Genomic DNA, 24735 nt, shown 5'->3' with positions numbered 1-24735 from the left:
ATGTAATACACATAAATAGAAATAAATTTGGATCTTACATGGATGGATAGACACTATCATCTACAAGATAAATTATTGATAAGACACCAAAATGATGGTTAGAATATCCTTTTCTTCTTTATGCTCATCTGTTTCCTCTAACAAGCACCTATGACTTCATTTACAATGGCTGTCATTTATGACAGAGAACACAGACACTTATAAAGGTACCAGACAACGTATGAATTAAGAAAGGTGTTATTATCCTGTTTGCTAATTTGTTGTTCTAAAGCTCCCTTTCATTAGCATGGATTCTGATGAGTCCGCTCTACACGTTGACAATGCTTGTCATCCAAGGAACGTGCTGTTGTTTTGCCCCAAAAATAAAAGTTCATGAACTGCCCGTCCTGACAGCGCTAGAGGCCCTGAGTTCATGGACAGAAGAGGGACGGCCGCATGGATAAACAAACTGTGGGCTTTCCATACAATGGGATATTAACTCAATCACAGAAAGGAAAGGAGGACGGACACCTGCTACAACATAGACGAACCTTGAAAACATGATGCTAAGTAAAAGAAGTCAGTCACAAAAGACCACATGCTGTATGCGTCCATTGAGACAACACATCCAGAAGAGGCAAATGGAGGGAGACAGAACACAGATAGGCGGTTGCCAGGGAATGACGAAGAGAAGAGGTAGTAACTGCTCAGTGGCGACAGGATTTCCATTTGGAGTGATGAGAATGTTCTGGAACTAGACAGAGGTGGCAGTTGCACAACACTGTGAATATACTAAATGCCACGGAGTTGTACATTTTTAAATGGTTGTTATGTACTTTCACCTCAATTAAAAAAAAAAAAAAAGCAAGCATGAGACTTGGCACTAACTTCTCTCTGTGGCTCACAGGGACTCTCCTGTATCCTTACTTAGCAGCTAGTTTCTAGAAGCGACTCCCTCTCTGACACACAGCCCTGGGTGTGTACATGTGCTGAGGGAGCCACAGAAGCACGTTAGGACCCGTGCAGCAGGCATGCCTTTATAGACAGAAGGAAGAGGCACAAACATGCAGTTAGTTCATCAAGGGTCAAAGTGAGGACACATGGGAGAGGGGAGCGCTTCTTACGCACAGTAGACCAGCAGCTCGGTGGTCACCTTTCGCTGTCTCCTGCTACGCATGTTCGTGGCCAAACAAGTGTAGTTCCCTTGGAGGTTCTGTGACATCAGCAGCAGAGAGAAGCAGCTGGCAGTCAGATTGTTTCCAAAGGTCTCGGTGCTGGAATCTGGGGCCTGGAACTGCCATTCAACCATCGGTGGAGGCCGAGAGCTACTGTTACAGCTGAAGTCTACCTGGGAGCCCTTCGCTGCATAGAGGGTGCCATTGGGGAGTGCACCAGTGCTGGAGATATTGACTTCAACCTCATAGGGGCCTCCTGGGAATGACAAGGGGAATGGAGAAAGTATTAATTACTTAAGAGTGAACTTGAGCTCCTTACCAGATCTAGGAGACACAGAAATCCTCAGGGAACAGCCAGTGAGGATGACGGTATCTACCAAATACTCACTGTATGACAAATGCTCTGCTAAATGCCCTTATGCATTCTAATCCTGAGATAAATGTAGATTTATTGGGGCTCAATCCTTATAGAAAAGGGAAAAATGCGAATCATTCCTTTTCAGAAACACTGGTGAATGGATGGGCTACCTGTGCATTAACAGAGTTAACATAGCAGGCCTGAGTCAGCTTTCCTTCAAAAGGCCTGCTTGCGTGACCGGGCTTGGCTGGCAACCACAACCTGATGTCAGGAGGGTTTCTGTCATTCACCCCAACTGACGAGAGTGAGGCTCACTGGGCCTGAACCATTTGTACAAACTGTGGTTATGCTGAACATGCCTCCCCACTGGGAATCTGTAATTTTGGTGTGTCCTAGGCAGAGGGTAACTATGTGACTAGCCCCCAAGGCAAATCCAGGGTGCTGGGTGTCTAAGGGGCTTCCCAAGCAGACAACATTTCACACGTGTTGCCATAACTTGCTCCCAGAGGAATTAAGCATGTCCCATGTGACACCCCTGGGAAAGGACTCTTAGAGGCTTGCTCCTGGTTTTCCTTGGACTTAAATCCATGTGCTTTTTCCCTTTACTGATTTTGTTTTGTAGCCTTTCACTATAATAAATTACATGCTGAGTTCTATAGGTTCCCCTAGAGAATCACTGAGCCTGGGGGTGGGCTTGAGGACTCCTAGCACAATTTCACTCTGAAAGACAAAAAACACTGGCTCCAGGCCAAACTATGGACTACACTCACTAGTTGTGTGACCTTGGGCAGATTACTTAACCTCTCTGAGCCTCCATTTCCACATCTGTAAAACGGGAGCAATGTTAGAACCCACTGCAGGGGGTTCAGTGAATACAGTAGAGCACTCAGAACAATGCCAGTCATGTTGGAAGCACTGGGTAAGTGCAGGGTCTTCTCTGGATCCCCCTAACATTTCTGAACTTCTTTCTCATCCACAGAAATGCTCTCCCATGGCTGGTACCCAGCGCATCTCTTTGGATCAAAGGAATATAACACCTATTTAGACTAAAGCCTTTGAATGTGTTACCTCTCTCAAGACTACCCCTTTTATTTTTTTTAAAGATTTTATTTATTTGAGAGAGAGAGAGCACGCATGAACAGGGGAGGAGGGGCAGAGGAAGAAGGAGAAGGAGGCTCCCTACTGAGCAGGGAACTCAATGCAGAGGCTCAATCCTAACCAACTGAGCCACCCAGGTGCTCCAAGACTTCCCTCTTTTAAAAAGAAGAATCCGGGGGATCCCTGGCTGGCTCAGTGGTTTGGCACCTGCCTTTGGCCCAGGACATGATCCTAGAGCCCCAGGGTCGAGTCCTGCATCAGGCTCCCTGCATGGACCTGTGTCTCTGCCTCTCTCTCTGTGTTTCTCATAAATAAATAAAATCTTAATAATAATAAGAAGAAGGAGAAGAAGAAGAAGGAGAAGAAGGAGAATCCAGAGGGTGCCTGTGTGGCTCAGTCAGTTAAGCCTCTGCTTTTGGCTCAGGTTATGATCTCAGAGTCCTGGGACTGGACCCCATGTCGGGCTCCTTGCTCAGCGGGGAGTCTGCTTCTCCCTCTCCCTCTGCCTGCTGCCCCCCCACCCCCACCCGGCTTGTGCTCTCTGTCAAGTAAATAAATAAAATCTTTAAGGAAAAAAAAAAAAGACTCCAGGAAGGGCAATGCTTGAACAAAGGAATACATCTATGACTATAGAATTTGAACAGAAATACAGTAGCAAGAAAAATTATTCCGGGGAGGCAAAGGCTCTCCCAGAGCCCCTCAAAGTACAGCATCTACTTCACCTATGCCTGAGGCCATCATATAACTATAGAAATGGTAGGTTTCCCAGGACAATATTCTTAACAGTATGCTTCTCAGGTCGGAGCTGGCTCCTAATGGTTGTCTAGACCTCCTGGAATCCTGTCACCTCGCATAGAGGGTCTGTGGATAAAATTATGCCATTAGTTTGGGAGGCACCATTTACTGTTGCTGGCTAGTTGGTTAGGTATGCAGACCAACAGGTAACAGGGCGTTGGCAGTTGGCAGGCACCCAATGAAGCAGAGGGTATCTCTATAGTACTAACAGCCAAAGCCTCAGGTGGCAAAGTAGTACGTTAGATTAGACAGCCTAGGTCTTCTGAATTGTGGTCTGGAGGGCCACAGTGACCTGGCATGGACAGTATGGAGCCCCAGAAACTGGCAGGGAGGGACTTTTGGCCACCACAATTCTCAGCAAGAAACAGCATTGGATACAGGGCATGGATGAGAAAGACCAGGTGGAAGGATTAGAAAAATAAATCAAATGAGAGAACTTGAAAGGCCTCTTGAATTAAGTGTTCAGAGGTTACAGCTCATCTATAAACCCCTTGGGTTGAGTCTGTTTTCTTAATTAAAGCTGACACCAACTTCTTGATTCCCTGGGCCTCCTCCCCTGCTCTAACTTCACTACAAAGAAGGAGGTACCCATTTCCTTCCTTTCCATGGCTCTCTCCACCCATGTGATATTTATTCCCAAACAGAAACCCAGCAGCCCAGTTTTGCTTCCAGGGTAATGGTGGCAATCACTCAGACAGATAGATGGGAGAGGAGACAAGAGTAAGACACAAATTAATAAAAATATAGAGTAGTTACAAAGGTTTGATGTCTTACTAAGGCCTTGTTTATTACAGTTTGAGTTCTCAGCTTTTTCTTGGATTGATGCCTTAGCCTAGTGGTCATGCTCTTGTACTCTGAATTCAAAGGCCTAGGTGTAAATCCTATTGCCACTTATAGACAAACAACCTTGGGCAAGTGCCCATCACTCTCATTCTCTCTCATCTTTCCTGTGAAATGAAAAGAACAGAAATACAGGAGACTGAGTGGCTCAGCTAAGGGTCTGCCTTCGGCTCAGGTCATGATCTCAGTGTCCTGGGATCGATCCCCACATAAGACTCCCTGCTCTGTGGGGAGTCTGCTTCTCCCTCTCCGTCTCCCCCTGCTCATGTGCTCTCTCAAAGAAATAAAATCTTGAAAAAACAACGACAACAAAACAAAACGAAATAACACCTATCACTGGGGGTACTGAAGGACCCAATGAGAAAATATAAGCAGAACACTTGGCCTAGTGTTTGACATGTGGTCAATGTTCTAAAAATCTGATCTGGTATTATCAGTAATATACTTGTAGATTGACTCAGTAGGCATCAGCAAATGGTGACCCACCATCTGTTTTTGTACGGCCCAGATGCTAAGAATGGTTTTTATAGGTGAATATTCACAATTGATTTGATGAGAACACTAACTCTGAACCCCAATTAAGTGAAATGTTATCCCCCCCAAAAAGGAATTCCATTTTTCTCACTATACTACACTACAAAGAAAGCATTCATTTATGATTATACTCTGAATTTTTGTCAACTAAAAAATGTGGAAATGTGTTTTTGCTCTTGTTAAGTTTTTATACAACATCCTTGACTTTACAAGTTGGGCCATAACATCTAAAATATTTATCATCTGGCCCTCTACAGAAAAAGTTTGATTCCTGGTCTAGAATGATCTACCACTGCCATTGCCTTCCTCGTCTCTGCAGATATTCTTGACAAAGGAACTCACTTCTTTCCTTCCCCTCTAAAATCATAGTTTGGCCTGTCAAGAGTCTCAAAGCATTGACTTAGAACTCCATAAAATGGAAGATTCTCACCTCAGTGTCTTGGGTTCTCTGCCAACAGGAAGAGCTGTTGTCAGGCATTTGTTCTTCAAACTAGCATTTTTATTTGAAAAATGACCTAAGAATATATCAGGTAGTTTCTGCTAATCAGTGGGCATACCTGTAGTTCTAGAGTGGGATGAGATCCTTGGGGAAACTCACAGAGACTGTTTTGATGTTACCTTTAGGGACAAACATAGAGACACATGCAACAACCCCATTGCCTCCGGATTTCCTGAGTGACTACTGATCTGTACAAAAAGCTGGACCACAGAAGTCTTCAGCTTCTTATAAACACCCATCTCTGTTTCAGATCAGCTTGGCAAGACTCAATCTCCAGACAACGTCCTCCATTTTCTGAAGGGGACCAACAATCTTTCTTCAGTGCACCCAACACACTCTGTCCCTAGGACCTTATGTTGTGATGAGGCACAGCATCACCATCAGCATCATAGATCAAATAGATGAACACAATTAGGGGCACCTGGGTGGCTCAGTTGGTTAGGCATCTGCCTTCAGCTCAGATTGTGATCCCAGGGTCCTGGGATCAAGCCCTGCATCGGGTTCCCTGCTCAGTGGGGAGCCTGCTTCTCCCTCTCCCTGTGGCTCCCTCTGCTTGTGTTCCCGTACTCTATCAAATAAATAAATAAAGTCTTAAAAAAAAAAAAAAAGATGAACACAAATAGGGAACATGGGACTTTCTTTAGGCCCCTTTTCTGGCCTTTCCTGATGTGAAAGGTATATCACTTGCTAAATGGGAGCATTCCCCATTCCCAAAACCCCAGCTGACTCCAAAGAGATTCTTGGAGGTTGACACAAACCAGCTTCATCACAGTCCATATGCCATCCAGTTCAAATGCGCCCCTTAATAGTTGCTTGGTCTAAGAAAACAGACACAGGGAGAGTCTGTCATGCACCACGAGGTCTGACTGTGGGCTTTCACAGGTTCATCTGATCACTCAGCTCCCCAATGCATGAGGCTGATATCTTTAAAGAACAAAGTCTAGTGGAATGCGTTAAGGTCACACCTTGCCAATCCCTCCAGCCTTCCTACAAGTAAACACACAGCAGGTCTAACCTCATGCCCACTCCAATTTGGAGGCAGAAGAGAATGGGTAAATCAATGAAATAAATAGCCTTGGCAGTCCTGAACTGCTCTGGTCTAAAAGATTTCTGTATTCTCAGGAGCACCAGTCCCAATCTAGAGGGCAAGACTCCTCAACTGCACCATTAAATCAACAAGTAATAGTACAGTCTTTTGTCCTGAGACAAATAACAAAATCAGTTTGCAGTACCCATTCCAGGAATATTAAATCATCCCAGCCCACAGAAAACCTGATGCCCTGGAAGGCAGAGCCACCAAATGCCCCCTAATCAATAGGCAGAGATCCAAATGGTAAGAAGGGAGAAGCTACTGGCCCTTATACAGCCAGCTTTGTGTCTCTACAGCACCCCTGTCCACTTACACAGAGTCACTTGCAGATAATAATTTGTCACATCTCAGAATTTTTTCCCCTTGCTTCCAAGGCCACATTAGAATGTTTCCAAACTTTTCTCCCTATGAGACTAAGTTATCAAACACGTCAGTGAAAAGACAGGAAAAGCAAGATCTGGACACACAGAATCCCTGACCCACAGGAGGTACTGTTCAAAAGGCTTGGATGTTAACTGATTGCTGGGAACCTGAGATGCATTTTTCCCACAGGAACCCCATCACCTGCTTAACCAGTTGGTCGAGGTAACATGAACCAAGTGCGTACCATGTGCCCAGCTCTGAGAATGTTAATCTCGTGAATGCACACAGAATGCACACAGTGAATCTGTTCCTGGGTTCTACTGCTACCCCTGATTCACAGACGATAAAACTAAAGTGAGAGTAGTTCAAGGGACTTCCTCAATGTCACAAGGACAACAGCCAGCAGCATTTGGATTTGAACTTAGGCAGCTGGTCCTCAGTGTATGCTCTTAGCTACTCAGCAATATCGTGGCCTTCCCCTCCCAGAAATAGTGGTTGGATCAGACCTAATCCATATTCCAAAATCTTCTGCGCGAAATGAAAGCAGAGTCTGATCTGCGATGTCAAGGCCTCCCCTTCAGCCACTGTCTGAGGAGGAGCAGCAAGGGGCTCCCTGATGCCCAGGGGTGTCTGTGCTTGCCAGAGTTTGTCCTAGAATGGGAACAAGATCTGAGATTCTGGAGGGCTCTGGTACATGTGAAAACAGAGGACATCTGTGCTACGGAGTGAATGCTTGTATCCCCTCCAAAATTCATGCTGAAACCTAATCATGAATATGATAGTATTTGGAGGTGGGGCGGCCTTTGATGAGGTCATGAGAGTAGAGTCCTCATGAATGGCACTGGTGCCCATCTAAGGAGAGACCCCAGGACTTGGTTGCTCTCTCTGCCCTCCACCAAGTAAGGACACAATGAGAAGATTTATCTACAAACCAGGAAGTGAGCCTCCCCAGACACTGGATCTGCCAGTACCTTGATCTTAGACTTCCCAGCCTCCAGAACTGCCAGAAGTGTTTGTTGTTGAAACTACCCAGCCTATGTTACTTTTGTTACAGCAGCCCAAACTAAGACAGTCAGCGTCTTGTTTTCACAAACAAGCCCACAACAGTCGGGGACACCGTATGTTTCCAAATGAAGAAGCTTCCATTATGTGAATCAAATCATAATAACTCAGGAGCCCCAAGAGCCATTTAAGTTTAGTGATCCTTTTAAGAATCTTTTAAGTTTCTTTTAAGATTCTTTTTTTTTTTTTTTTCTTTTAAGATTCTTTTAAGTTTATGTTCATCATAAAGAGGCCTTGCATTTATCTCCCTCCAGGGCAATAATGAAATTAATCTACCCTCCAATAAACTTAGCCAATGATTAATCAATGTCTGATAAAGTCATCATAAACTGAAGAGAATAATAATTTAAATTTTTTTAAAATTTATTCATGATAGACAGAGAGAGAGAGAGGCAGAGACACAGCCAGAGGGAGAAGCAGGCTCCATGCCGGGAACCCGACGTGAGACTCGATCCCGGGACTCCAGGATCATGCCTTGGGCCAAAGGCAGGCGCCAAACCCCTGAGCCACCCAGGGATCCCCGAGAATGAGGATTTAAAAAAAAAGGCAACAAGTTGTAATGCTATCTTACTCTGTGGTCAAAAGAGCAAGCATTTATTGAGGAGACGGACATAAGGAATTATTAATGACTGGCATTGGAGTAAGCGGTATGGGCTCATAGTGAGAACTAGACAGAGTTGGGCCAAGATGGCTGACATTTTTAATGCACCCACATTCATTCTTGGCAATTCAGTAATTCAACTGTGGCCTCTCCAAACACAAAAACACTGCACTCCCAAATTCTATAAGCCTTACAGGTTGGCAGAAACCTTAGAGACCATCCAAAAACCTAGAAGTGTCCTTGAAACTTGCTTTTCTTCATCCTCCACGTCTAATCCGCCAGCAGGTCTTACTGGTCTACCTCCAAAATCATTTCTGAAGCTGTGCCTTTTCACCAAGGCCATTGCTACTACCATGGTTCTGGCCACCAACATCTTGTGGCTCCAATTGGCCTATTTTTAACAGTCCTTGAGATTACACACATACGTTCTGTGTGTGTAACTGAAATAATGCTACACATGCTTAAAGCTCCAGGAGTTTCCTCTGGCACCCACAACAACAACAAGCTCAATTCCTTGCCAGGTACATTCATTTCTTGAGGTTGCCTTTACAAAGTCCATCATTCGTATGATGGAAACCTCTTCACTTTACAAATGAAGTGGCTTAAAACAACAGAAATGGATTCTCTCACAATTTTGGAGGCCAGAAGTCTGAAACCAACATGTCAGGAGGGCAGGGGAGAATCCTTCCTTACTTCTTCCCTAGCTTCTGGGGGTGGCCATCAGTCCCTGGCATTCCTTGGCTTCTAGCTGCACCCCTCCACTTTCTGCCTCTGTTGTTATACAATATTCTCATTGTGTGTCTCTGTGTATACATGCATTTTCCTCTTCTTAGGAGGATGCCAGTCAGTTTGAATTAGAGCCCACCCCGATAACCTTATCTGAACTTGAATGCATCTGCAAAGACCTGATTCCCTAATAAAGTCACATTCACAAATACCAGGAGTCAGGACTTCAATATTTTGGGGGGATATATTTCAACCCATAACACAAGTCCCACCCTCTCACCCACTGGCCTCCCACCACATCAGCCTTCTCCCCACCTGTACACACACCACACCCAACTCATCTTGCACTGGATCTAGTTCTCCCTGGACTACTCTTACCTTTGCATAACTGGCTCCTACTCATCATCGTTCAGCTCTGTTGTTACTTCCTCCCAAAGGTTCTCTCTGCCCTCCCTACTTTAAAGTGTTTCAGAGAATCACCCCACCTCCATTCTCTGCATAGCACTCATCACTCTGATAGTGCCTGATGCATTCATGTACTTCCTTACTGTCTGTCTCTACCACTAGGATGCCATCCCCATGCAGGCAGAGGCCTTGTCTGTCCTGTTTGCTCCTGGGGCCCAGTGCCTTGAATAAGTGCCTGGCACCAGGCTTTCAATGGATAGATGTTGAATAAAAAAATTAGTAAATTATTTTACAGATGAGGAAACTAGGGAGCAGTCGGGATCACGTGTATATTTCTACCAAATTACACACTCTGTATCTAGAACACCATTATCTTTTTAAACCAGTAAACAGCATGCTTTCTTTGTAAAGGGCTGTAGAGTAAAAATTTTAGGCTTTGCAAGCCATATGATCTGCATCACTGCCACTCAACTCTGCTGTGGTGGCACCAAATGCAGTCAGAGGTAAGATGTAAATGGATAAGTGTGGCTGTGTCTCAATAAAGACTTCTTCACGGGCACTGGAATTTCATATCATTTTTACATGTCACAAATATCATTCATCTTTAGGGGTTTTTGCAACCATTTAAAAATGTAAAACATTCATAGCCTGCAGGACAGATATGGCCCACAGATATGGCTATAGTTTGCCAACCCCTATTCTAAATTCATATGTGTATATCAACAGGTAAGACACTGTTTTAGGGAAGTGCAGCATGTAATCTAATAGTAGCTCATGCCAAGTAAGCCCTGTAGTGAGCATTGTAGCATAAGAGCACTGTATCTACCGAGGTCTGTGATGTATTATCCCCAATTAACAAATAAGGAAAATTAATGCTCAGAGGTATTAAGCAACTTGAGGTGACACAGCCTAAGTGTTGGAACTCAGGCAGTCTGACCCCATCGTGTTATAAACTCTGACTCAGGTGCATAATAAAATGGTATTCACAGCAAGGTTGATGCTAACAAGCTGTAAGTAGTCGCTAACTAATATGCCAGGAGCCATTAGCAGCTCCTTATCTACATAAACCAGAATCTAGTCTTCACAGCACTCCTAGAACCCAAGAATTCTTTTCATCCCCATTTCACAGATGAGAAAATCCAGGTGTGAGAGGCCACTGGGCTTGCAGAACCCAGGATGAAAGCCAGCCCTGACTCCAAAGCCCTCCTTCCGCCCAAGGCTCCGAGTGTCTGGCCAGCCAGCCTCAGTGCCCTGCCACTGCACTTACGGGCCATCTGTAGCCACACTCGGAACCACCGAGTCTCGTTCAGGACCTCCCGACAGGTGTAGTTCCCCTCATCCTGTGGCCTGAGCACCTTGATGTGCAGCGAGCTGGCATTTGCCAGAGAGAAGCGTGGCTCAGCTGGTGGGATGCTAGAATTGGAAGATAGGAGGAAGACAGGCTCCGAGTCATTCCGGTACCAGGTTACTGGGCCCCTTGGTCCCGAGACGTTGCCACAGCGCAGAGTAATGTTCTCGTGAACCTCTCCGATGACCAGAGCCTCAAACCCTGTATGAGGAAAGGTCAGGCTGTTACTACATTTCTTCATTTCTGAGCACCCTCCCTTGTGCACAGTCCCTCTACTTTAGGATTAAAAAAAAAACAAACAAAAAGCAGGTGTGTGTTTTTAAGAGGCACCCTGTGAGGATTATTGGCCAGTGCTGATGTCAATGAATCTGCGGTAAATGGCAATCGCAGAGACAGCCCCAAGTATCCCCCTCCCCCAATATCCATGTCCTTCACTGCATGACTGTTCTCCCATCCTGCCCTGACTCCCAGTGGGGTCACGCGGCTTGCTCTGGCCAGTGAGATGTTAGCAAATGTGATGCACCCAGAGGCTGAAGAAGCACTCATGTAACTGGGCTTGTACACTCTCACCTCCTGCCATCACCTGGAGAAGGACACGCCCAAGTTAGGTCTCAGGAGGATGAAAGCTACAGATATGGACCCCAGGTGTCTCAATCATCTGAGCCGAGGCCATTCCAGATTCGTCCTCAGTTACAGAATGGACACAGTGCCATGTGCGGGTACCCAGACAAGATCAGCAGAGCTGACTCCAACCTCTGAGCAATAAGCACTTCTGGTCATTTTGTGATTGGTCTGCAGCACTACCGTGGCAATAAATAATCAATATGGAATCCAAGTGGTTTTGTTTGCCTGGAAATCCAGAAGGGATGGAAGGAAGAGGGCCTGGGCTCTGTTCCCACTTTCCTATTGCTGGCTCTCGCCACCTCTCAGCTGCAAATGATCCTGGAAGTCAAAGCTCTCTTGCCACTCCACCTTTGGGCGTGCCCTGTGCTAGGCACCAGGGAGACAAGGATGGGCAAAAACAGAGAGAGACCTCTAGGATCTCACTGTCTAATGTGGAAAACAGACAATAAACTGGCAATTATAATACAGTGTGATTAATACCATGACAGGGCCTCAGAGAAGGGGCTCCTAAGTCCAGCTAGGGTGACTGCCAGGAAGGCTTCCTCCAGGAGGCCACACTGAGATCTGATGGACAAGTAGGAATTAGCCAGGTAGACAAGAAGATGCGGTTCCCAGGCAGAACAGCATGTTCAAAAGTCCAGATCAGCATTAACAGCAGCAGTAGCGCAATTAGAAATGCAAATTATCAGGTCCTATCCTGGAGCACTTAAATCACATAAATAACCTATCTAGGGGTGGAGTGGAAGTAGCGCTGCATTTAACAAGCCCTCCAGGTGATTCTGATGCTCAGCCATGACTGACAGGTGCGAAGAGTGACTGATCTAGTACAGACTGTTACCAGGTAACAAGACACAAATGCAGCCCGTTTTCTGAGAAGTGTTGAAACTTTCCGGCCCCTTTTCCATAATCAATGCCCAAATACAAAAAGGCCACAGGCATGGGAACACCCTGTGAGGAGTCTTCCACTCATGCTGTCACAGTCAGTAGATGAGAAAAGTGTGATGCCAAGAAGGAAAGCAGGCTAAATCCAAATCCTCCAGTGAAAAGGTAGCAAAGTTGGACCAGAAACTAGACTTCTTGCTATCTTCCAGAATGTTCTCTTTCCACCACATCAGAAATTTTCCTTTTTTTTTTTTTTTAAGATTTTATTTATTTATTCATGAGAGACACAGAGAGAGGCAGAAACACAGGCAGAGGGAGAAGCAGGCTCCCTGTGGGGAGCCCAATGTGGGACTTGATCCCAGGACTCTGGGATCATGACTCAAGCCGAAGGCAGACGCTCAACCACTGAGCCACCCAGGTGCCCCTGAAGTTTTCAAAGTATATGAATACACTGGGGTTTGCAAAAGCTAGTATTTCATTACAAAATAAATTGCCTTCAACAACAGTAGAGGGACAAATGGGCATCCATGTACAAAAGAATGAGGGTGGACCCCTTACCTCACATCATATATAAAAATTAACTCAAAATGGACCATAGACCTAAATGTAAGAGCTAAACCTATAAATACTTAGAAAAAAAAAGAATAAATCACTCTGGGTTAAACAATGGTTTCTCAGGATACTAAAAGCACAAGTGTCAAAAGAAAAATGGGTATGTTGGACTTTGTCAAAATAAAAACTTGTTTTTTTTCTTTTTTTTCATGTTCTCCTGGCATTTGGGGGTGGTGTGGCTAAGACGGGAAGAGAGTTGGAATGTCCTGTGGCTCCAGGCTGCCTTCCAATCTTTTAAATGGAGCCCCTTCTAACCAGACAAAAGGCCAAAGACAGATCACTGTTACTCTTTCCTTTATGACAGGTAAAGGACACCATGAAGAAAGTGACAAGACAATCCACAGACTGTGAGAAAAATGTTTGCAAACCACCTATCTGATGATAAGTTTGTATTCAGAGCATATAAAAAACTCTCACAACTCAACAATAAAAAAATAAATACCATTTAAAAATGGGCAAAGGATCTGAATAGAATTTCTTCAAAAAGACATACAAAAGGCCAATACGTGCAGTGCAGGAGGAGATGTTCATCATTAGTCACTAGGGCAATGCAAATCAAACCCACAATAAGACACCTATCGCTCCACATCCACTAGAATGGCTAAAATCAAAGACTAATTTGTTATTAGTAAATACTGCCAAAGATTCAGAGAAACTGGAATCCTTATGCATCCTTGGAAGGATCTGCAAATGGTGCAGCTACTTTGGAAAAGAGCAGGTTGTTTCCTCCCAAGGTTAAAGTTACGGTATGACTCAGCAATTCTACTCTGAGGCGTAGTGTAGATCCAGGAGAAATGAAAACCTATGTCTACAGACTTCACATGCACATGCTTCACAGCAGAACTATTCACAATTGCAAAAGATGGAAACAACCCAAATGCCCACCAGCTGATCAATGGATAAATGAAATGTGGTATATCCATACCAGTGGAATATTATTTGGCCATAAAAAGGAATGAAGTGCATACTATAGCACGGATGAATCCTGGCATTACAGTCAGTGAAAGAAGGCACTCCAAAGGGACTACATCCTGTGTGAATCCATTTATATGAAATGTCCAAACAGGCAAATCTATGGAGGTAGAACCTAGATTAGCAGTTGTTTAGAGTGGGGGGAGGGGGGCTTATCATCAGGGAAGGAGGTAGTGAGGGGTGACTGCTAATAGTTAAGCATACAGCTTTTTTTATTTTTTGGAGTAATGAAAACATTCTGGACTCAGTGGTGATGGTGCACAATCTTGTGAATATACTAAAACCCACTGAATTATATACTTTAAAAGAGTGAATTTTATGGTACGTAAATTATATCTCAGTAAAGCAGTAAAAAAATAAATAAATAAACTGCCACCTGCCTCTGAAAATCCTTCCCTGTTATAAAAGAAAGAGTAACAGTGATCTGTCTTTGGCCTTTTGTCTGGTTAGAAGGGACTCCATTTATAAGATTAGAAGGCAGCCTGGAGCCAGTGGACTTTCCAACTCTCTCACCATCTTAACCACACCACTCCCAAATGCCAGGACAACATGGAAAGAAAAAAAAAAAACCCTCTAAGCAACTCACTGGAAGGCAGAGAATGTCTTCTAATGCTAGAGATTCCAACCCAGCAAGAAAGGCTTCTGAATAAGTACTTTGAAAAGCAGGTGAGAGGGGCACCTGGGTGGCTCAGTGGTTGAACATCTGCCTTCGGCTTGGGTCATGATCCCGGAGTCCTGGGATCAAGTCCCGTATGGGGCTTCCTGGAGGGAGCCTGCCTCTTCCTCAACCTGTGTTTCTGCCTCTCTCTGTGTCCTCTCATGAATAAATAAAATCTTAAAAAAAAAGAAAAAAAAAGAAAAAGAAAAAGAAAAGAAAAGCAGGTGAGAATTATTCTTGAACAATTAGGCCTGAGAACCCAAGCTATCGGTGGCAATGCCCACAGAGGAGAGAAGATGAACTGCGGTATATTACAGATGCGGCATGTGTTCATGAGACCTACAGACCTGCTCCTTCCCAGCAACTTGATGAAGGAATAAAGAATGAATTTGGGGATCCCTGGGTGGCGCAGCGGTTTGGCGCCTGCCTTTGGCCCAGGGCGCGATCCTGGAGACCCGGGATCGAATCCCACGTCAGGCTCCCGGTGCATGGAGCCTGCTTCTCCCTCTGCCTGTGTCTCTGCCTCTCTCTCTCTCTCTGTGACTATCATAAATAAATAAAAATTTAAAAAAAAAAAAAAAAAAAAGAATGAATTTGGAAAAGCTCTTGGCAAAAGTCGAGTCCTAGAACTTGAGTTAACATTGTCTCCTCCTGCAAGGAGAGTGACACAATCACAAAAAAAAACCATTTAAGGCATTTCACTCCTCCTGGCTCTGCTCACTCCATTCTTTTTAGCCATTGAAGCTGAAGGTGACCTTGGAGGTCATTTATTCCTGAGATGTGGCAGTCCCGAGGGCTGGGCTCAAGATGAGGCAGGCTGAGCCCCCTCTCAGTTAATGATAGACACGCGGGGCGGTCCTTGAGGGTGCACTGGTTCCATGCCCCCTCATTTTACAGATGAGAAAACAGGTTCAGAAAGCTTAAGGGATTTCCTAAAGGGCCCACACAAGTCTGGGAGAGCTGGGACTGACACTGACGTCTTCAATCCTTCGGGTCACAGGGCTTTATTCTGTTCTTCCGATCAGACAGGATGAGACAATAAGACATCATAGCAGTCTGTGTTCCTAGAAGTTGTCTACATGGTATCCAGAGGGTCCAGGGATGTCTCCGCACCCCCACACCACCTTAAATTCAGAATACGGACCTAAGGAGGGAGCAATATAAACAACCATTTCCCAGTGCTGCCCTCATGTTATCATTTACAGAGTTGAGATTGTACCCACTTTTCTCCTACCAACTTTTCCCCAAGAATGACAAAGATTTACAATCTGAGGTGACAGTGCAGGCATGAATATTGTCTGGAGCGAGGTTGACAATCATCCCCCCCTTGGATAACTCTCAATTTGAAAAACAAACAACAAAAATTAACCGGTTGAGGGAAGCCCCCAGGCACTATCCATGAAGGTGAACTTGGCCTGGGTGTGAAAAGCGGCTGGGCAGTAGAGGAAGTGTCCCTGCGTGTGCACTGCCACCAGACTAAAGCTGGTTCATTCCAGAATGATGATTTCAACCCAGGGTTCTGATGTCCCAAGGCCCCTGATGTTCACAGCTCAGTAAACACTGCAGACAGCACGGAGAAGGGAATCACCTTTAATTTCCGCAGAGATCCAATTGGAGACTCTCTGTCCTCCTCTCCAGGAAGCTCTGGGTGACCACTAAGTCAAATGCCTGCAGGGGGGCAGCAGGTAAGGTCCCTAACGGGAGAGTGTGGGGTAAGTACAACAGGACAGGTGGAGCACATTTGGGGTCACGTGCCCAGGATAGAAGGGGTGACCACTGCTCAGGTCCAGCTGGAAAAGCCCTGTGCTGCCATATCATCAGATTTTTCCAAATAAACTGGAAACCTAGACTATGGGAAATTGTACTACTTGTAAATGATTACTGAAAACAAAACAAAAATAGAAGGCTATGAGAGCCTAAGGCTTAGGGACTTTTGGCACTTGCTGCTAGGAAGCTCAGGGGGGAATTCCTTCAGGAACCTACGAGAATCCATCAGCAGTGTGTGCCGGGGACGGCTACACAGAAAATAACACTCCCAAGTATTCTGGCGAACTGCATCACTTCCTGGCCCCATCTCCTTTCCCTCTACCTGAGTCCTCCCTCTCACTGCTGTCGCCCTGCCCTGCACACACAAGGACGGCATTCGCTGGTGAATTAAATTCAAAGATGCTTGTTCAATATTTTTACATCCTATATATTTTTGTAAGCAACTCCGTAAACTTACTGTCACAAGAGAGAGCCTAGATGAAGCATTTGAGACCTTCTACCGGCAGTGTCAAGTGGGGGAGGTCATGTCAAGTGTAAGAGCAAGTTTTCTGAAAGTCTGAAATCACTTCAAAATACAAAGGCTTTGGCTCTTTTGTTTGATTAGGCGAAGGAGGGAGGCACGGTTTTGAACGTGCTAGTCCGCACAGGTCGGCTTGCGCGGGTGTGTAGGGAAATCCACAGGTTACCGGTGTAAGGCGAGTTCAACCGTGGGCAGAGGAAGGAGAGAAAAATAGAGGAGCCTCGAGTTTGAGCCCCAGCGCAGCAGGTAAAGCCAGAACGAAAATTTAAATCCGACGCTAAATGAAAAAAAAAAAAAAAAAAACAGCAACAAAACACCACGTCCCCCCCCTACACGTGCCTCTTCAATTTTCCCCATCTTCAAAATTTCCATCTTCCAGTTCCCCAGGTCTCCCTCCCATCCCTCTGCGCAGCCCTCTGCAGCCCCGCCAGCTGCCCAATCCGAGAGCCCGGGGCTCCGGTGCCCTCCATCAGCGCCCGGGGAAATTCCTCCCTGCGCCGAGCAGCGAGCAGCGAGCAGCGAGCAGGAAACTCCAGACCCTCCCGGGGCGGCTGCGGTCCCTGCCCCCCCCCCCCCCGCCTCTGCCGGGCCACACTCCGCGTCTCGCTCCGGGTCGCGGCCCCTTACCTGCGGCGACCCAGCGGGCCAGCAGCGCCCCGAGGCAGACGAGGACCTGCGGCTGGGACGCCCGGGCGCCCGCGGCCATCTCGCCCAGGCTCCGGCCGCGGGGTACTGAGCTCCGCTCCCCGCAGACCCCACCGAGACGGAGGCTGAGCCCGAGGTCCGGGGCTGCGAGCGGCGCGGGGCTCCCGGAGCGCCCGGCCGGGTGGGAGGGCGCAGGGCGCACCCCGCCCTCCGCACCCGCCGCCCACTCCGCTCGCCGAAAACAACCGGAGCGGGACTCCCTCCCGCCTCCCGCCTCCCGCCTCCCGCCTGCCGCCTCCCACCCCGGCGGGAGCCCAACTTCCTCTACCTTGGCCGGGGAGGAGGGCTTTATGCAGAGGGCGCGCGCCCGGGAGCGCGGAGCCGAGGCCGGCGCGGCCGGGGTGGGGCGCGGAGGCCGGTCCCTCGCCGAGCCCCCTCCCGGGACGGCAGCCCGGAGTCGCGGGGACAGCCGGGCCGGCAGAGCCGTGCAGCTGCCGCAGGACGGCCCCGGCCCCGGCCCCGGCCCGCCGGCTGCCTCCCCTCCCCGGCGCTCCCCCTGCCGCAGCCGGGGCGAGCTGCGGAGCTGCCGAAGCCAGGTCCCCTCCAGGTCCCCTCGGCGCCCCCGCTTGGCTCTCCTGGGGCTCTCCCGGGGCTCTCCGGGGCTTGCCCGTGCTCAGGACGGACGCCAGGGCCGCCATGGCAGTCTTCTACCCTTTGCAGGACTAAGGCAAGTCTAGAGCAGGAGAAAGATGATCCCTTAGACCTCCAGCCAAAAGCAGCCACGAGACTCCTGTTTTCCTGTGAATTAGCTGAGACCACACAGCGAGATGGAGAAGCCAGGGGTCAGCAGAACTTGGTTCTCGGGAGCTCTCTGCACCCCCGCCCCCAACCGAAACCCCATACAGTCTGATTCCCAGAGAGCTGAAATCCCTCTTCCCTGCCACATCCTCACCCCATCCTGTCCTAGGAAAAACAAGGTTACCATATCCTCAGGAAAAGCTGACACTTGAAACTGCCCTAGGTGGAACTTCCTTTAAAAAAAACAAAACAAAATCGCAGTTAGTACAGTCACATATTAGGGGTGGACTCTAGGAGGTAGGTGTATGGGTGTTTGCCTTCTTTCAGCTTTTCCGTATGTTTGAAAATGTTCATCATAAAATCTTGGAGCAAAACCCAAAAATTACTATTAAGAAACATCATCTGTTCTGTTGCCCACAGGCCCCTTATTGAAATACTTCTTCCATGATGAAATCCTCTTGAAACTAATAAAAAAAGTATGTTTGGCCTGATGAGCTGAGCCATAAAATTGCACGGCTCTTCCCTTTTCTGTCTTTTGCGAAATGATTTAACTCTTCAGCCAGTTCCTGACAACTTTCCTACTTTCCCTTCACTTTCCTGTTTCAGCTTTTACTTTGTGATGGAAGGTAAACTCCATCCCAGATGACCTCTTCCTGTTTTTTCAGTGCCTGGCAGCTTATAACCCACCCACTAAGTATTTGTTAAGTAAACAAAGGAGAGTTCACCAGTTTTGATACTGTAGCTCCTCGATAAACTCCTTACCTCACATTCCTCATCCTGAAGTGCACAAGATAGAAGTCAAATCAATAACTGGCTGGTTTCCAGCAGAGGATCTAGAAACTTCTGTGACCCTGGTGGTACCTTAAGTGTGGAATTGCACGGAGCAGGCCCTTCCAATATATTTACTGAGTCAAATTGTGAAATGCTTATGACCAGTTCTCCACCCCAGAAGGATCAACTTCTTCTGGGATGGTTTACAATGCTAATTAGTGTGCATGGCTGGGGCCTTTTTCCAAAGCCACTGTAGAAACTTAATCTCATTGGGCCCTCCCTACAACCCTTGTACCTAAGAACCTAAGAAATCATGCAATCCCACTTAATGAATGAGATACCTGGTGCTCCAGGAGGGTAAGCTCCAAGTTACAAAGCTGGTTGATAGCAAAGCCAGGACTAGAGCCCATCTCTGTCCCACACCAACTCTTGCCAAACAAACTTATTTTTTTCCTTATATAAAGGCTACCCTGGGCTGGATGCTTTGGGTGTCACTGGGCCAGCAGACACGGCATGTCCCTAAGCAGGGCTCCAAGAACAGCTGTGTGGCCCAGGAAACATCCACCCTCTTTGGTCTAGGTCCAGGCTGTGGCTGACCCTGAGACAGGAACTGTCAGGAAATGCCCGTAGCGTGTCAGGCTCCTCTGAACAGTAGAAAGCATCCTGTCTAAAACAGTGACCAGTGAGATGGGGGTTCACCGTGGGGTTCCTAACAAGACAGGGACTTTCAGAGCCTTAATTTTATGATGGGTTGTTGGAAAGATAGAGTGAGTTGACCTGCAGGAAGGGACTCAAAAAAATGTTGTTAAGGCATCAACCCCCATCTACAGTCATATATAAATCCTAAATCCAACAGCCACATGTTAAACATGAGGTGCAAACACCTCTCTGCTCAGGCTGCCACACAAGGCTGTTTTTATTTCATTTTGTGTTCACCTCTGATGAATTAAAAAAAACTTCCCCTCCACTAAGTGCTTTTCATTAATTCACTCACTCCTCAACACAACCCTGAGAGGTAGGGATTATCATTCTGGATTTACAGATGGCTCAGAAAGGCCAGGTGGCATAGCAAGTGAATGGGGGTGGGGAGGAGGGCGGTGGGAGGCAGTGGCTGATCTGAGCCCAGATCTAAGGCACAGTTGTCTTCTTCAGTCTCAGAGGGAGGGACAGCACGGGGCTCCCGCCTGACTCTATAGCCAGCCCTCTACAGCCTGGGTCTCTGAGGCCATCAAGCTACTTATTATTTCTACCCCACTACTCCTCCTCTCCTGTCCTTTCCCTAGAGGTAATGCTGAAAGGTTTCTTAGCAACAACCTGCTTCTCTGTTCAACCTAGAGATATTCTCCTGAGGGCTTCAGAAAGAGCAGGCCAGTTGGGAACAGCTTGGGTAGCAGCCTGGCTACTCAGTAAGCTCTGCAACCCCCTCACTTCAAGAGGCATAAAGAGGTGGATGGCAGTCCTACCTATACACTGTGGAAAGGCCTGGGACCCACAGGCTGGCACCTCAAGGAACAGGGACAACAGAACCAACCCGGCCTTTCTCTGGAAAAGAATGCATGCTAAATTTTCGCAAAATACCACTTCTCTGCCTTCTTCCCAGAAGAAAAGAACTGGCATGCAGAGGCCATACCAGGAAAGCTCCTGAAATCAGGTGAAGTTCTAAGAAGAGCCTGGCAGGATGAGATAGGAAAATGGAAAAATGGAAAGTTGTCAAATGAGTCTACTATTTTTGACCAGAGCCCAGCCTCTCCTCTCTGGACTGGAGACCAGGAGGGTGAAGTTTAGTATCTCTGAGTGACAGAGAACCACAGAAAGTGGAAGGTGGACCCAAACCCAGAAAGCAAAATGGTGCCACAGACAGATGAAGGAAATGACCAGCCAGTTCCTTGAGAAACTGGCAGCTAGGGGGCTGAGGATGGCTCACCCACCCGGAGAGATGAATACAACCCAGCAGGTAACCTGGTAAATGTTTAACCAGAGACTCCCCTGCTGGTGGTGATGGGGGGGCAGGGGTAAGAGTTGACTTGTAGTGATTGCCAATTTCTCTGGTATAAATACTTCCACCATAACCAATTCCAGGCTATCACTGTGAAGTGACCACACAGTATGTACAATCAGTTCTCCCAAGCCAGCACCCCTGGAATACATCACTTTCCCCCAGCGAGACAACTCCAAGGTGGGAAACTTTTGACCGGATGTCCCAGGAACCAAACAGATGACTCAGGTAGAAAACATTCTTTGATCAGTGTCCTGTTTTTTTGATCTCACCACTCATCTATTGAATGCCATTTGTTGGCCAAAATGTGATTTTCCTACCTTCAAATTGAAACATACGGCTTGATAACAGCAAGTATATTTAATTTACAGCAATAGAAGACCTTAGTAAACTCAGGATTTCCAGGGAAAACTTGGATGAAACATTTTTCCAAAGTTGACATACCTATTTCTTAGATGGCATTTGCTTTTTCCTGATTATAAGCATACCAATCTCACTCTAAAATAATAAAAAACAGAAAAATAGGAAATAAAGTGTAACCATAACCCAACTAGAAATAGTCACTAACATCATTAGAACCTTCTAGTCATTTCTGCTGAGCTCCAATGTGTGTGGTTTTGTTTTTACAAAGTTGTAATGACATTTCACCCAAAGTTTTGACTCCTGCTTGTTTCTTTAGCTTTTTAAGTATTGTTGTATTTTTTTTTTTTTTTTACAAGTAACTAGTCTTTTAAACTTGAAAAGTAATAAAACATTAATGGTAAAAGGGCACCTAGGTGGCTCAGTCAGTGGAGAGTCTTCCTTCAGCTCAGGTCATGATACCAGGGTCCTGGGATCAAGCCCTATATTGGGCTCCCTGCTGGGTGGGGAGCCTGCTTCTCTCTCTCCCTCTGCCACTCCCCTACTCCCCCTACTTGTGCTCTCTCTCTTTCAAATAAATAAATAAAATCTTTTTTAAAAAATAAAATACCCATAGAAAACTTTAAAAATTTTTTATGGGGGATCCCTGGGTGGCTCAGCAGTTTAGCGCTGCCTTCGGCCCGGGGCGTAATCCTGGAGACCTGGGATCAAGTTTGGCTCCCTGCTCCTCCCTCTGCCTGTGTCTCTGCCTCTCTCTCTATGTCTAGCATGAATAAGTAAATAAAATATTTAAAAAATTATGATAAAAAATTCAAATGAACCTTGCAAACATTGTGCTAAGTGAAATAAGCCAGTCAGAAAAAAAGACAAGTACTGTGTGATTCCATTTATTTGAGGCGCCTAGTGTAGTCACACTCCTAAGACAGAATTAGAAGGGTGGTTGCCATGGACTGAGGGGAGAGAAATGGGGGTTAGTGTTTAATGGGTATGGAGTTTCAGTTTTGCAAGATGGAGAGGTTCTGGAAGCAGATGGTGCATCAGTTGCACAACAATATGAATGTACTTAATGCCTCTGAACTGTATGCTGAAATAGATTAAGATGGTAAATTTTATGTTATGTATATTTTACCACAATTAAAAAAATTTTTTAAATGCAGAAGAAAATGGGGAAGTGGGAGAACAATGAGAAAAAAATAATACATACATGGAACAGAGAACAGAGATACTTTACTCTGTATTTGTGAATTGAAAGTGAATCAGGGACGCCTGGGTGGCTCAGGGGTTTACAGTCTGCCTTCAGCCCAGGGCGTGGATCCTGGAGTCCTGGGATCGAGTCCCGCATCAGGCTCCCTGCATGGAGTCTGCTTCTCCCTCTGCCTGTGTCTCTGCCTCTCTCTCTCTCTTTCTCTCTCTCTCTCATTCTGTGTCTTTCATGAATAAATAAATAAAAAAATTAAAAAAAAAAAGAAAGTGAGTCATACCGAAAAAAATCCAAGCAATTATATCTGAAAGGTAAGTCTTCTGCCCACCTCCCCCTGCTCCCAGTCCTCTTCCCAGTAACAGCCAGTCTTGCCAACTTCTGGAAACTACAGTTTTTCCTGGTTACCTAACATGTACCTGTTGGAATATTATACAGCCATCGACAGTTGTATTTTCAAAGTTTATGTAATGATAGAAGATTTGGCTATTATGATTACCCAGATGTGTAAAGTTCAACGAGGGTTTTTTCCCCCAACAGCTTTATATACTATGAATTCATTCATCTATTTATTTATTTTTTTTTAAGTAGGCTCTTCATGGGGTTTGATCTCAGGATCCTAAGATCAAGACCTGAGCAGAGATCAAGGGTTGGACACTTAACTGACTGAGACACTCAGGCATCCCTGAATTCACTCAATTAAAGTGTTTGGTTCAGGGGCACCTGGGTGGCTCAGTTGGTTGGGCTTCCTACTCTTTTTTTTTTTTTAAAGATTTTATTTACTCATGAGAGACACAGAGAGAGAAGCAGAGACACAGGCAGAGGGAGAAGCAGGCTCCCTGTGGGACTCGATCCCAGGGCCCCAGGATCACACCCTGAGCTGAAGGCAGCGCAAACCTCTGAGCCACCTGGGCTGGGCTTCCCACTCTTGATTTCCACTCTGGTCATGATCTCAGGGTTGTGGGGTCAAGCCTCCCATCGGGTTCCCCACTCAGCAGGGAATCTGCTGGGGATTCTCTCTCCCTCTCCCCTCTGCATATTCTCTCTCTCCAAAATAAATAAATAAATAAATCTTTAAAAATAAATAAACAAACAAACAAATAAGGTGTATGGTTCAGTGGCTTCTAGTTGTCAGAGCAGTCCAGTCGTGACCACAAACAATTTCTTACTTTTGCCACCCCAAAAGAAACACCTCACCCTTTAGCCATCACCTCCCATCCTCCCCACTCCCAGCCCCTGGCAACCATGAATCTACTTCCCATCTCTGTGGATTTGCCTATTCTGGACATTTCACAGAAACAGAATCAAACAGTGTGTGTTGTATCTGGCTGCTGTCACTCAGCATAATGTTCTCAAGGGTCACCAATGTTGTGGCATCTATCAGCACTTCATTCCTGGTTGTCGCCAAATTACATTCCGTAGTACGGAGATACCACATGTTTATTTATCCATTCGTCAGGTGATAGTCAATAAACATTCAAGCCACTATGTGACCCAGAGAACTCAGGGCACCTTTTTGCTAGTTTTTTCTCTGCCTTACTTACCCATCACTCTATGTGTGTCTTCTGGAAAGAAAGCATTCTTGCTGCCCTTGCTGCTCTACCACGAGCAGGCTGGCATTTACAAAAGCCTGCCTCTCTTTACCTGGCTTGAGCTCTGTATATTCCAAAGCACCTGAACAGGGATTCAATCAAGTAGCATTCTATGCCATTATTTTTCCTTTTTCCCTACTCCTTTGGAGATACACAGCCAAGAATTCTCAACTTTTTAGGGTTCCAGCATCTGATCATCACTTGCTTTAGTTCTTTCTTCCAAACCTGCAAAAGTTCCATCCTATCTCTCAAAGCCAAACTTAAGTCAACTTTAAGATTTTTGCATTCCTTGTCCAGGAGAACTTAGTCTTGCTAAACTGGTGGAGACATGGCAACCACTTGCCTCCTGTCTCTTTGGATGGCTGACTTCCTGTAAGAGCTCCAGAAAATTCCCTCAGAACGTACACTACTTGCTCTTGCCAGGCCCACTCTCCATGGAATGTCTCCTCCCATCCTCTGAGCAAACT

General features: G+C 46.2%; 1 protein-coding gene across 4 annotated transcripts in view; it reads right to left on the bottom strand.

The window, feature by feature from the left end:
• Positions 1-18485, bottom strand: part of VSIG10 (V-set and immunoglobulin domain containing 10) — a 36218-nt gene extending 17733 nt beyond the window's left edge. Inside the window, exons 1-3 of one of the 4 annotated variants that reach the window (XM_041728970.1) lie at positions 17882-18485; positions 10793-11074; positions 1108-1410 (exon numbers count right to left, since the gene is read on the bottom strand). In XM_041728970.1, the coding sequence (XP_041584904.1) occupies positions 1108-1410; positions 10793-11074; positions 17882-18251 (955 nt within the window). In that variant the 5' untranslated portion in view covers positions 18252-18485. Of the gene's footprint in view, positions 1-1107; positions 1411-10792; positions 11075-17535; positions 17829-17881 lie in introns of those variants that run through there. The other 3 variants (XM_041728969.1, XM_041728968.1, XM_041728971.1) reach the window with 3 other exon arrangements.
• Positions 18486-24735: the final 6250 nt, after the last annotated feature.

The sequence above is a fragment of the Vulpes lagopus genome, chromosome 14 (genome assembly GCF_018345385.1).
Source record: "Vulpes lagopus strain Blue_001 chromosome 14, ASM1834538v1, whole genome shotgun sequence".
Lineage (NCBI taxonomy): Eukaryota > Metazoa > Chordata > Mammalia > Carnivora > Canidae > Vulpes > Vulpes lagopus.
This window is presented reverse-complemented; position numbering and strand designations above follow the sequence as displayed.